Source organism: Fukomys damarensis, unplaced genomic scaffold (genome assembly GCF_012274545.1).
Source record: "Fukomys damarensis isolate Sample0158 unplaced genomic scaffold, DMR_v1.0_HiC HiC_scaffold_73902, whole genome shotgun sequence".
NCBI lineage: Eukaryota > Metazoa > Chordata > Mammalia > Rodentia > Bathyergidae > Fukomys > Fukomys damarensis.
The window spans coordinates 8,536-22,721 of record NW_022974814.1 but is presented as its reverse complement, the minus strand read 5'-3'; the positions used below and the strand labels follow the sequence as shown (position 1 = coordinate 22,721).

The 14,186-nt window shown below is 39.5% G+C and overlaps 2 protein-coding genes across 2 annotated transcripts; both read left to right on the top strand.

The window, feature by feature from the left end:
* Positions 1–371: 371 nt before the first annotated feature.
* Positions 372–1,307, top strand: LOC104874306 (olfactory receptor 140). The gene has a single exon (XM_010641321.2). It carries the CDS (start codon positions 375–377, stop codon positions 1,305–1,307), a length of 933 nt encoding a protein of 310 aa, XP_010639623.1. The 5' UTR covers positions 372–374.
* Positions 1,308–10,351: 9,044 nt separating this feature from the next.
* LOC104874296 (olfactory receptor 140-like) lies at positions 10,352–11,136 on the top strand. Its single transcript, XM_010641316.3, is given in 2 exon segments — positions 10,352–10,654; positions 10,657–11,136. Coding segments are annotated over 2 exon segments (768 nt in total). The 5' UTR covers positions 10,352–10,366.
* Positions 11,137–14,186: the final 3,050 nt, after the last annotated feature.

The following is a 14,186-nucleotide window of genomic DNA, read 5'->3' as shown; positions in this document are numbered from 1 at the left end:
CCCTAGGCAGAGTTTTCCTTCGGGAAAGGCCTAGTGAAACTTCTTGAAATGACCAGTGAAACCTGTGAACAGTGCTGTAAAAGGGGCTCCAGCACCCTTGTAAGAAATTGAGATGGGCAGGTGCAAAAGTTGTTCTAGTCTCCTTTTAAGAAATTGAGATGGGCAGGTGCAAAAGTTGTTCCAGTCTCCTATTATAAAACCGAAATCACAGTGTGTTTCTTCTCTTCTGGAAAACCACCAAGGAGAATAGCTCACAGTACTAAGTTCCTTTGGTTTACCGATTATCCAGCACACGTTGGCTTATCACATTTGCTACGAAGGGTTCTGTTTTTACAGGTTAACTGACCACCCCTGAATTCAGCATTAGCATCGAAATGCAAGAAAACAGAAGGAATGTGACAGAATTCATTCTGATGGGGCTGACACAGAATTCTGAGATGCAAAAAATTCTGTTCTTCCTGTTGCTCATCATCTACCTTGTCACTGTCTCTGGAAACCTGCTCATTGTCATCACTATAATGTTCAGCCACACGCTGGACTCCCCGTTGTATTTTTTCCTGGCTTTCTTATCTCTGGTAGAGGCTTGCTATTCCTCTTCCATAATCCCTAAAATGCTAGTCGATTTGCTTTCTGACACAAAAGCTGTCTCATTCAGCGTTTGCATGGTACGGCTCTTTGTGGAACATTTCTTGGGAGGTTCGGAGATCGTTCTCCTCGTGGTCATGGCCTACGACCGCTACGTGGCCATCTGCAGACCTCTGCGCTACGTGACCCTGATGAACCACAGCAAGTGCTGCATCCTGGTGGGGCTGTGCTGGTCGATGGGGTTCCTCCACTCCTTCGGGCAGATTCTAGTCACTTTCTGGCTCCCATTCTGCGGCCCCAACAGGACAGATCATTTCATGTGTGACATCTTCCCCCTGATACAGCTGGCCTGCACCGACCGCTTCCTTCTTGGGCTCTTGGTTGCTGTCAGTGGCGGGGGACTGGCTATGATCACTTTTGTCATCTTGTTGCTGTCCTATGTGTGCCTCCTGCGCTCTTTGAGGACTTACAGCTCTGAGGGGAGGAAAAAGGCCCTCTCTACTTGTGGCTCCCACATCACGGTGGTCGTCTTGTTCTTTGTGCCTTGTATTTTCATGTATATGCGACCAGTAGCCACCTTTCGCATGGATAAAGCCGTGACTGCATTCTATACTCTTGTCACTCCCCTGTTAAATCCTATTATTTACACAGTAAGGAACGCAGAAGTAAAAAACGCCATTAGAATGTTTATGAACAGGAACACAATTTTAGATAGTAAATAATGTCATATGAAAATTTTATTTAATTGTCTTCATGATCTTCCTATCTCTGGGCCCTAAATTCCCAAATCCTTCAGGGGACAGATGTTACTGAAACTGGACATTACTGACCCATGTGCAGCTACTATGTTTTCCCTACATATGCAAATCTAGGGTAAAGTCCAATTTATAGATTGAAGATATTAACGATAATAGCAAAGCAGTTATAATAATACATTGTAATGAAATATCACACCTTGAAGCCTTATAAGCCGTTACTGTTTGCTTGATTATAAGTATTGTGTTACCACGACTGTTGACTTGAGAAACTTGTACAATGTTGCTATGGGATAATGGATGTCACAAGCCAGACAGAGGGACGTGGCATGAGATGTCTTCACACTACTAAGTGTGACATACACTTTGTAATTTATGAAGGGTTTCTGGAGTTTTCCATACAGCATCTGTGGACCACGGTTGACCACGGAACTATGGGGAAATGAAGATAATCAGACTTGAAATCTTTTGTTTGATCTCTTTCTTGCCTCTAAAAACATTTTAGCAAGGTTCACATTATGGTCATTCCTGTGGCAAAGATGAAGGAAAAAATTAAAGTTCAGAATGTTAAGTAACCAGCCCAACACCAGAGACAGAGCCAGTGTCAGATTTGCATTCTAGAGACAATTTGATAGCCTTTCAATGGACAGCATCGAGCACCATATTTTTTATTTTATAGAAAGACAGCATTTAGGTCAGAATATTTCTTGTTTTCTACAAAATTGAAAAAAATTTCTTTTCAGATTGCAGAAGTGCGCAACACTCCTACATTTACAGGCAGTTTCAGAAATCTGTGCTACCTCCTTTCATGAAAGCACTGGGTGAATTTTAGAAGAAAGCTGCTTCTCATGATCTCAGCAGACGCACAATGTACCTGACTTTAAAATTACATGACTTTTTTGTTCTGCTGAGTAAAAGTCCAGTGATTTTAAAACTTGATTTAAACCTATGTGAAATTTTATTTTTCCCACAAGATCACAACCACCTTACGACACTGAAATCTACTGTTCTTATTGTATAGAAAAAAAAGAGAAATCAGAAAAGTTAAATGACTAAATCATAGACCATGTACATACTCCTTGAACAAAAATACTATTCTTATTTCATTTCCTTTGATGCTTTTCTTATATAAAATTGTTTGGGCCTAATATTTGATTATGGTTTACTTTATAAAATATTCTTGGTTATATGTCATAAGAAATGTCAATTTACTAGATTAAATTTTTAAAAACACGTATGTGTAAAAATGTTCACAATGAAGGTAAATATTAAAAATGAAAACAATATGAATCACGGTAATAAATATTGATATTACTAGTATTCTTAGTTGTATGAATCTAAAGTCCTCTTTGAAAACTGCTTTAGACACACACACGGGCACGTGTGCACACACATGCACACACACACATGTGCACACACACACTCACTCATCATCTCTTGGAATGTGAAATCCTGTTCCTCAGGACATTGCCTGAAAGAAGACATTGCCAGAGGCATCCCCAAGCATGGATCTCCTGAAAATTTGAGCGAAAACAAGCCTTTCTTTACAACTCAAAAAAAATGAAAGGAAAGAAAAAGGGAAAAAAATAAATTACATTTTTTTAATGTGGCCAGATACAAAATCAATCCTCATAATAAATAGAGTTCCTATTCACCAATAACAGATGCTCCAAGAGAAATTAGGGAAACAACACTTTTCACAACAGCATAAAAAACAATACTTAGGAATGAATCTAAATTCTAAGGAAGTGAAAGCCCTCTACAGTAAAATCTGAAAAAAGGAGATTGAAGAGAAAATGGAAAGATATCCGCTGTTGACCAGTAGAGTCAAAACGATCATACTTCCAAACTGTTGTACAGATTCAACATAATCTCAGTCAAAAGACCTATAGCATTCCCCACAGAGGTGGAGAAAGCAGTCTTGAAATTCATACAGAACGAGAAGAGCCAAAGCAATTCTGGGCAACAAGGGCAAAGGCAGGGGCACCATAGTCCCTCATTTCCGGGTATAATACACAAGCTACAGTGATAAAAGAAGCATAATATTGGCAAAACAAACAAATAAACAAACAAACTTGTTAATCAGTGAAACAGAATAGAGGATGAAAAAACAGTTCAAGTCACACTTATCTATGTTATGTTTGATAAAGGGGCCAAATCCTTTTCCTGGAGGAAAGGCAGCTCCTTTAACAAATGGTGCTGGGGAAGCTGGGTATCCACATGCTAATGATTGAACATAAACGCCTATCTCTCACCATGTACTAAACTAAAATCAAAATGCATCAAGTATTTGAAGTTTATAATGGAAAACATTAATATGTTGGAAGACAAAATAGGTAAAACTCTTGGAGACAGGTGTAGACAAAGACCTTCCAGATAGAACGCTGGTTACACAAGAAATAATGCCAATAATCAACAAAACATGTCATTTCAGATTTTGCACAGCAAAGGAAACCATTAACTGAGTTAACCTACAGAAAAGTGAAAAATATTTTTTCAGCTACTCTTCAGAGGACTAATATCTAGAACATATAAAGAACTAAAAACAAACAAACAAAACAAAACAAAACAACCCCCCCAAAAAAGAACCCTCCAAATTTAAAGATTGAATTAGAAAAGGGGCATCTGAAATGTACAAGTACTTATTGGGTAAAGAAGTACAAATGTCTAATAAATAGGTGTACACAAAAATGTTCAATATCACTAGGCATTCAAGGAACACAAATTAAAACAACACTGAAATTTCATAAGAAATCATCATCAACAAATCAACCAATAACAATGCTGGTGTGGCTGCTGGGAAAAGGGAATCCTTCTTCATTGTTGGTGGGAGTGTAAATTGGTAAACCACTATAGAAACCAGTGTGGAGAGTCCTCAAAAACTAAAAATAGAAATTCCATTTGAATAGCTATTCCCCTTGTAGGAATGTTCCCCCAAAGTTAAAGATATCGTGCCATAGTGATGTACATTATATACATCAGGATTTTAGTTTCACAATTCATAACAGCTAAATCTTGGAATCGGACTGTATGTCCCTCAGCAGAAGAATGAATAATGGGCATGTATATACAAGGGAACACTACTCTGTAATAAAGAAGGATGAACTTGAATCATTTGTAGGAAAATGGAAGCACCTTGAGACCAGAATGTTAAGTGAAATAAATCAGATGCACAAGCTTAAATGTTGCCTGGTTGCTCTTATATGAGGAGCTCAATATATATGAATCAAGTGCAAAATGAAAGACAGATAGTAGGAAAAAAAAGAGAAAAATGTTACTGTAATTCATCATGGACAAAATATCTAAAAGCGTACCTTGGTTTAGTAGAAATATCTTATGTGTTTAATATATTATTTTGGCCTATTATATCTGGTTGTTAATCTGTATGTATGATAATTACCTTTAAAGGCTTATAAGATAAATAAATAAATCTGATGCTGGCAAAGAAGGGAGTAGAAGGGAAGGGAAAAAAAGAATTGAGGTGTGTTGTATACATGTACCAGTTTCCTAAGTGAATATAGTTGTGTACTGCAAATATGTAGTAAGAAAAATTAAAATGAAAAAGAAGAGAAAAAGAAAGAAGAAAACTGCTTTAAGAGATGGTTTATATGGTAGATAGGAAGAAGTTAGAAATAATCATTCCATATTTGAAAAAAATTATTTCTCAGTTGAACAATTCACCTTAATTACAAAACTTGGTTGTAAATAACTTTTGTGTCTTTAAAAAGATGCAGTGTATTTCCACAATGTAAATATGTTATAGCATACATAGATGCCTCTTGACAGGAAGAGCCAACCTCTCACCTCACAACTACCATGTTTCATTGAAGAGGTCAGTGAAACCTGAGATGTAACAATATTTAGCAGATATATTGTAATTGTAGACTCACAATGGACCAAGAGAATATCAGCTTCTGGATCAGCAAGGTAGGCTTTCATTCCAGGATCTTAAACAGCTCATCTTGTTTGTATAAGCAGTTCACTTAGAAGGTGTACATTTACAAGGTGTAAAAGTTTTGTGACTGTTTCTATACTTTCATTTTTATTTTTATTAGTATGTATTCTCAGTACTTAATGATTACATTCATCATGGCAAGCTGGTACATGTACATACACTAAATATTGTTACATTTTCTTCTATTTCAATTATAAAATGTAAAATTGGAAGAGTTTTGAGAGATTATCTATAGTAAGTTAGTAATCAAATGCATCTCTGAACGTTTTCATTTTTTGAACAACTTAGGAGATGTTGTAGCATGAAAAGATTTTTGGACTGGACTAAGGCAATATGAGCTCTCTGTTTGAGTGTTTTCTTGCCTTGAGAAGAAAACTCTGCTGACTAAAGGACATGTCACTGTCTATAAGAACACTTTGGCGAGTATCCATTATTTTGGGGTTTTTAAAAAAGATTATAGACCTTTCAAATATGATACTAATTCTTCCACTGGTTTCTTGCCAACTGTGACCTTATCCATGTTTAATTTCTCCTTCTTTCCTTCTCATTTACCCTTTCACTTTGAAATATGTATTTCTGTCTTTTTTGTAATTTTTCCACTCACTTTTTCTTCTGGTGTTCTGAAAACAGACCTTCCCTTAGACCTCCAAAAATTCTTCTTTTGAAAACTTTCCTTCATGGGCAACTCTTACTATCTTGAACTTAACTTTATGGACTTTGAACTTTCTCTGAGCTATGTTACTCTAGGTTATGGGGAGCTCAACCAGACAGGTGTGTGGATTCAAAAAATCTGTACTTATCATTCAAGTTATTTCAGTGGAGGCTGAACAGGTAATATGCAGTCATGGGTGGATTTGATCTTTCATTGGGTTGAGTATGATGCATTTTAAAGTACATGTTCATTTTCCAGTTGAACTCTCTGCTTCCATTCCAGAGTTGAAAGATGTTGTGGTTGTGTCCAGATGTGCCCCCAAAACCTCATGTGCTTATAGGTGGGGGTTTTGAAGGTGGTGGGAGTAGGTGTGTGTGGGTTAAGGGCATAAACCTGGGATTAAGGGTGTGGATAATGGAAGCCTCACTCTGGGTATGGATGGCACCAAGCAATAGATTTATAGCCTGGATGGAATGTAAAAGGTGGAAAGAAGCTGGGCTTGCTGTTTCTGCGCTGCTGCTTGCTGCCTTCTTCCTGCCTGCCATGGGCTGTTTCTCCTCGGTGATGCTCTGCCAACTACCTTGCTACCCTGTCTTGGATCTGCCTTGCTACTCTGCCTTGCTACCCTGTCTTGGATCCAGCTGACTAAGGACTGGAACCTGTACAAACTGTGAGCCAAAATAAACCTTTCTCTTTTAACTTTGTGTATTGGGTATCTAGTTTCACCAATGAGCAATGTAACAAAGATGAAAGACAAATGTTATCATAGCACTACATTGTTCAAATGTCTAGACAAATCAAATTTACCACAGGTCTCAGTTTTGTTAAACTGTTTTCTACCACACCGTTCAGAGTGACCATATCCTCCAGAGCCAACCCAGAGTTACAATTTCCCTCCCTCCCTTTCTCCCTCTCTCTCTCTCTCTCTCTCTCATTGGTATGTTTCAAATATTGGTTTCTTTTAGTAGAAAATGCCAATGTACCTCACAATTGGTCACAGTATAAAAGTGTCCTGACACATTGGTTATCATACAATAATCTGAGAGTGAGGACTCTGGCCCAGGATTCCAGAGCCTTGCCTTTTATTTATGTTGGTTGATGACGTTCTGACTCCCTCGTGTGGTTTTCTGTTATAAAGAGGTAAATTGATGCTTGTTTTCTTGTTACATAGGGATATTATTAGATTACATTTGAATGCCTGAAAAATGTGTGTTACAACTGTGAAGATAGAAATATAACTATTTTCACAATCATGCTGTTAATCTACTTTCAAAATTTATTATGAGAAAGGCTGCTTTGAAGAAACACTGTAAACTACTGGTGTGAAGTTCTTCTGTTACAATATGTGTCATGACTAGCATTTAATGTGTGCCCCCAAACAATATTTTAAAAGCATTATAGCAATGCAGGAGGTATTGATAAGGAAACAAAGTATAATAAAAATTTAAGAAGTCAGATAATTGCTCACCTAAATGTTTAATTTATATAATGTCAAATATCCTAACTCCACTAGTGAACTGAGTTTAGTTGTTATTAAATATCCAAATTCATTAGCAGAGGGCTGTTTTGTTTTCTCTTTGCACAGTGATTGGTCTGTGTGGATTTAAGGAAGAAGTTAACAATTAAAAATGAATGCCATGAAAGTGCTTACCTAATGTTCAGTTGAGTAAGGTGAAGTAATCGGGCTGTTGGCAGTGTCTGCTAGTGAAATGCCCCTGAGGTCTAATTAACCACAGGTAAGGAAGCCCAGAATTTGCCTACAAACAGGGTTAGATGGCAGTGGTTAAGACTCCAGAGAAAGGCATCTTCCAAAGGTGCCATATCAAAATCAGCAAGTGCTGACTGGAACTGAGCTACTTGACGTCTTAATCTTACAGCTTTCATTTTTCTCGAAGAACTAACAGCTGCCTTGGGTCTTGGCCATGGAGCTGTGTCCGACAAGTTGATAGGTGAGATATTTTGAAAGGGAGTCACAGTGATAGAATCTCAGGGTTCCATGGACCTCAAAAATCATATAATTACCCCTCGTTGCCGCTAACCGAGGCTTCAGTCTTTCTTCACCGTATTAAGCCCTGAGAAAGACAGAATAAATCATAATTCCCTAAATTTAGAAGTGATATATATTTAAACTAGAATCATACTAAATATTAAAGTTTGCCTTCTAAAATTTTCCAACTTAAGATTAGGACAAAAGAGTCTTCTATGATATTACCAATTTTAAAAACATCTCTGCTGTTTATAGGTATATTATTATGTACAATAATTTCTTTTATTATATGTTTTAGTTGCTAATTTTGGACACTGCATACAGTTTATAATTTTTCTCAGCCCTTAAATAATTGCATTGGACATATTTTTACATAATAACTTTTCTTTTTAAAAAATATTTTCCTTTAGGGTATATATCTAGGAAGAGTACTGTGAGGTCAAAGAAAAAAGACAGAATGATTTTTATTTCATCGAAGTTATTTCTGAATTGCTGTGTTGTCATATTCTTACTCTATGTATACTGTGCCCTTTTCACATCTGAGTGGAAGCTGTCCCCAGAGTAAGGGAATATAGTGAAACTGTTTTACTTTCTTTTCACATATGTGTAAGATTTTCTTCGTGGGTCAAAAATAAAACCCTTTGTCCATTTAATTCTGAAAAGAACAGAAACATTTTTAGCAGAATACTTTTTGTTTCACTTATGGGTTCTCTTTTCATTTCTTTGTAATATTTATGTCCCCATGTTAGGATGACTTCCTCCCCTTCTGTTAATAATGCAATAATCTTTATCCAAGAGCGATGAAAGCTATGGGAGAATGGGAGGGGACAGGAAACTGTATGTAGCAGAAACATAGAGGAATAAGGCTGATCATTCATCTTGTGGGTGGATGAATTGCTGCTGTGTGATAATAAAGTATCAGATGGATTCCTAGAGGCATTTAACAAGTCATTTTTATAATTATATGAAGCACATACATTGCTACACATAGTAAGTGTTTAATAAACATTTGCTAAATCAGTGAGTTTATAATATGTACTTATGGTAATTAATCTGTGTGAATCTGTGTGTGTGTGTAAGTTATATGTACTTTACCTTATCTAGCAGTCTCTGTATTTCACATTTTCTATTTTCACAACTTTCAAGATAAAGGTTGCTTTTACTTCATAGATCTTCATGATTGAAAAGCCAATATAAGAGAAATTTTTAGCCCAGTAATGAAAGTGTAAATTTACTGAATGAGACCATGTTGAATCATCTGTGGAATGTAATTTTGAAGAATAAACAATATTAACTATCAGTATAATGATCTTTTTCTTTTTTTGGTACCTTGGATTGAACTCAGGACCTTATGCTTTTGAGGCAGGTGGCAGAACCACTGAGCTAAACCCCTGGCCCATCAGTGTAATGATCTTGAGAGTCAAATTGTCCAATAACATGTTTTGATACTCAACCTCTTGAATATGCCAAAACTACTCAACTGGAATGTAACTTTTAAGAATGCATTTACATTTCTCCTAAAGCAGGTATGTACTGTGGATAGAGTGAGAGAATGAGAACATGTGTATTCATGGAGATGTAGGGATGTGGGCATTCATTAAGCATTTATCTTCAAGCTGGTGCCATACACTGAAGACATTGTGCCGGACACTATGCTAGGCGCAATGAGGAAATAGCCACTAGTATGATATGTGTGTGGTAGGCGCCAGGGAAGGTTTGTCCACAGTGTTTACACATTTTCCCCATCTGTCTGCTTAGATTGCCTTGCAAGATAGGTCTTGACCATGCCTTTGTTAAAAATTTTAAATTGTGGGTTCAAGAGTAAATTCTGGAAGACGGACTATGCTTTACCTTTTGCTGCACTTTACAACTTCCACAGCGTATCTCACACCTGTGACTGGTGAGCTCACCACCCCAGAGCAGGGGTCAGACTCGGGGAGATGGGATGACGCATCAAAGTCGCACGGTGTCGGAAATGGAGAATCCAGAGCTCATGAGCATGGCCCCGTGTATTCTTGTTAAATTGCCCAATGACTGATGCTTCACGAATGTTTTATGGGTGATAGAGCATTAGGTATCCAAAGAGACAGCATCCCGGGGGAAGTGGGGAGTAACAGCGGAAACGAGCCCCACTCCGTGGTTACAGAGACCTCTATCTCTGTGCTGTGAAAATCAGGCCACCACCTGTGCATGCTTAACTTCGTATCTCTATCTTGGGTAGGTGACTGAGGACCTGAGAAGGTGTTACTTCCTGGATGGATCACCCCGTGCCCCCCAATAATGTTACTGAATTTATTCTCTTGGGACTCACACAGAATCCACACTTGCAGAAAATACTCTTCCTTGTCTTTTTGTTCATCTTCTTATTTACTGTGCTGGCCAATTTGCTTGTGGTCATCACCATCTCCCTCAGCCCCAGCCTGTCTGCTCCCATGTACTTCTTCCTCACTTACCTGTCCCTCATAGATGCCTCCTACACCTCCGTCACCACCCCTAAAATGCTCATCGACCTGCTCTACCGGAGGAGGACCATCTCCCTGGGCGGCTGTCTGACCCAGCTCTTCATGGAGCACTTCCTGGGTGGCTCAGAGATCATCCTCCTCATCGTCATGGCTTACGACCGCTACGTGGCCATCTGCAAGCCCCTGCACTACACGACCATCATGCGGCAGGGACTCTGTCGCCTCTTGGTGGTGGTAGCCTGGATCGGTGGTCCTGCATGTGGATCGGTGGGGTCCTGCATGCCGCTGTGCAAATTCTTTTCATGACCCACCTGCCCTTCTGCGGTCCCAATGTCATCGACCACTTCATGTGTGACCTCTTTCCGTTGTTGAAACTGGCCTGCGGGGACACCTACCGGCTGGGAATGGTGGTGGCAGCCAACAGTGGAGCCATGTGCTTGCTCATCCTGTCCATGCTGCTTGTGTCTTACGCAGTCATCTTGAGTTCCCTGAAATTCCACGGCTTGGAAGGGAGGCGCAAAGCCCTCTCCACCTGCGGCTCCCACTTCACCATTATCGTCCTCTTTTTTGTACCTTGCATCTTCACTTACATGCGTCCCGTGGCTACCTACCCCGTGGACAAGTTGGTGACTGTGTTCTTTGCAATCCTCACTCCCATGTTCAATCCCATCATTTACACAGTGAGAAACGCAGAGGTGAAAAGTGCCCTGAGGAGTTTGTGGAAGAGGAGCGTAACTTAGCTTGTTCTCAAAGCCCAGAAAATGATGGTGTACGTAAAGTGGGAGGACTACATTTGTGGTAGTGCAAAAGAAGCAGCACATTTTACATGTTACTGATAAAAAGAAGAAGAAGAAGAAGGAAAAAAGGTAATAGCAGCCTTCCCAGAAACTGATTCCTGAGGTCTTGATACTGATACTGGCCAGGCGTTTTTGACAACTAGCACCTTCGCCAGGCCCATTGCCCAGGCTTCATGTTGGTGGCATAGATTCAGGGTACGAAATGCAAAAAAACTATAGTTCTTCAGCTTCAAGACCCCAAAATACATTTTATTCTAGAGTCTCGTGGCTACTTTACTGATCTCTGAATCTTTTAAACTTCCTGCTTTTCCAGTGTGAAGACAAACTAAGAAGAGACTAGGACCCTGTGTGGGTAGCTGACAGTTGGGAGTGAATAATTATGGATTTTATTCTCTTCTTTATGTTGCACTTGTGGCAAAAGAAACATGTGAAACACAAGATGAGAGACCCCCATAAAAGGGAGCGAGAAAGAAACAGGTTCTGACTTAAGAAATAAGCAACTGCTAACCGATCTGTAAAGTCTTTTATGGCTCAAGAAATAATAAACTGAGAATTTTGAAATTGCTCTTAATTTGTTCGTGTTTTCTTAAATATCCTCATGCTCACCTCAGTTTTTCTTGAATATAAAGGAAGGTGTTTATGCCTCCTGCTAATACATGAGAAACCTTGTAGAGAAACAAGAGTAACTATTCTTTTATTTAATCTCACTAAATGACATTTGGTAAGTTTCTGGAGCTATTGCTTCTATAGGTGTAATGCATGGATTTATGTTAAATAAGTGTTTTATTAGCTAGCAAACACACTTCAGTTAGGAGATTTAATCCATGTATGAAAAGAGGCACTTTCTACATTACTGTCCCCAGCTTACAAAGAAGTAATTCAAAACTAATAGAGATTTACTAGCATGTGTTTTCAGGGTTCACATCTTGAGAGTTTCAACCACAAAATTTAAATTCAGGTTTTTCTTCAAGCTTTCGGTTTGACTTTCTTCAAATAGAACACAGCTCTCCCTACGTTGATGACTATAGACAAGGAATTTACACATAGTCGTGATGATTCACATTGTCTTTGGAGAAAAACAATAGCACAGGTGTTGTAGTCCTTTCTCACATGTACTTGCATGTTTCAGCAGCAATGTTCTATGTACACAAAAAACACCTGTTCACTTGCACCGCTACATTACACTTTGTGGATCCTTTCTGACTGGACGCTCCCAACTTGTGTTTCTCACAAAATGTGCCCTTTCCCAAACTCACTGGTTACCTGAAGCTACTTCTCCCATAACTTAAGCATACGTTGACACTTGATCCAGGAACGCTGTCTTTGGGGAGTGGGTATGTCCTAGGTTATGCATGGATATCTCAAATTTAAGAGGAACAATGTTTCCCACAAAGCCCAGGCCTAGAAGATATAGAATCAGCACTTAAACTATCAAGAATGAAGAACTTTGTGATTGCTGGTGAGAATTAAACATTTCCACAGACACTGAACTAAATGAGCTGTGGTTCACTTTATGTGATGGTTGTTAGAAGATAAGGGTATGCCAGGAAGAGGGATGGGAGAAAAATTGAGGAAATGCCATTTCTCCTCTAAGGCAAAATGAGTTGGTACTGGGGATCGAACTCAGAATATTGTGCAGGCAGGAGTGATGCCGTGGAGCTAAATCCCTGGCCGCGAAGGCAAAAGGATTTGAAGTGGTAAATGATCAAAAGTTTGAGCCTAGCCTGGGTAACTTAATGGCTTAGCAAGATCCGATCTGAAAATGAAAAGTGAAAAGGGTGTAGCTCAGTGCGAAGGCCCTGCAGTCAATCCCCAGAAAGGGAGGAAGGAGGAGGAGGAGGAAGAGGAGGAGAGGAAGAGGAGGAAGAGGAGTAGAAGGATGGGAGGAGGGGGGTGAATTTCAATGAGGTTAAAGCAAATGTTTAGATTCCACCACCTCTTTTCTTCCTTTGTTACAGCGTTCCTTGCTAGCTTGATGCAAAACATCAAAACACAGAACTGACCACAGGTCACACTGTGAAGGCCATCTTGAGGCTGCTTCTCTTGCTGTTATTTGTTTGGTGGGAGCCCTCTCTTCCCTTCAGCTTTTCCTCGACCTCCACTTCCCGTACTGTTCATGCTCTTAGTTTTGCTTGCGACAGGGAAATGTACTCTGAGTATCTCCTTCGCATGCATCGTGCGAAGTGGGACGCGATGGGGTCAAGAAATGAATAATTAGTGGTCAAGTTTCCATGAAATTAACACATGTTTGAGAGGAAAATAAGCTATTCCATCATAGGGAGAATTTGATACTCTTCTGGGGCATAATGTTAGGCCTTTGAAGAACTAAATATTGCATCAGTAGGGATTCACCCATTGCTCTCCCATACTGTTAATATATATTGTTTGAAAAGTAGCTCAAGGGGCAGCTGAGTTTAAGAAGTTTTAACTTATTTTATGTACCTCAGAGTATTTCAGAAAATTTTATGTATCTCAGAGTATGTCAGGAAATTCTGTAGGCTGATGCTCGGTGGAGTGATAAAAGTCATGTTTACAAGGAATGTAAGTTTTGATCAAGAATACATGGATAACTGACAAGGGTGGTGATCACCTTGCTCATCGTGATGGCCCACGACTGCTACATGGCCATCTGCAAACCCCTGAGCTACACGACCACCGTGAGTCCCCAACTGTGCTGCCTGATGGTGGGAGGGTCTTGGGTGGGGGATCTACGGGGGGAACCAGACAGCTTCTTTTCATGTATCAGATACCCTTCTGTGGTGCTCGCTTCGGCAGCACATATACTAAAATTGGAAAGATACCCTTCTGTGGTCCCAGTGTCATTGACCACTTTATGTGTGACTTGTTCCCATTGTTGAAACTGGCCTGCACGGACACCCACACCCTGGGCCTCTTGGTCATCTTCAACAGTGGGGTGATGTGTGTGACCATCTTCCTCTTCCTCATCACCTCCTGTGTGGCCATCTGCTCCCTGATGTCTTGCAGCATTGAAG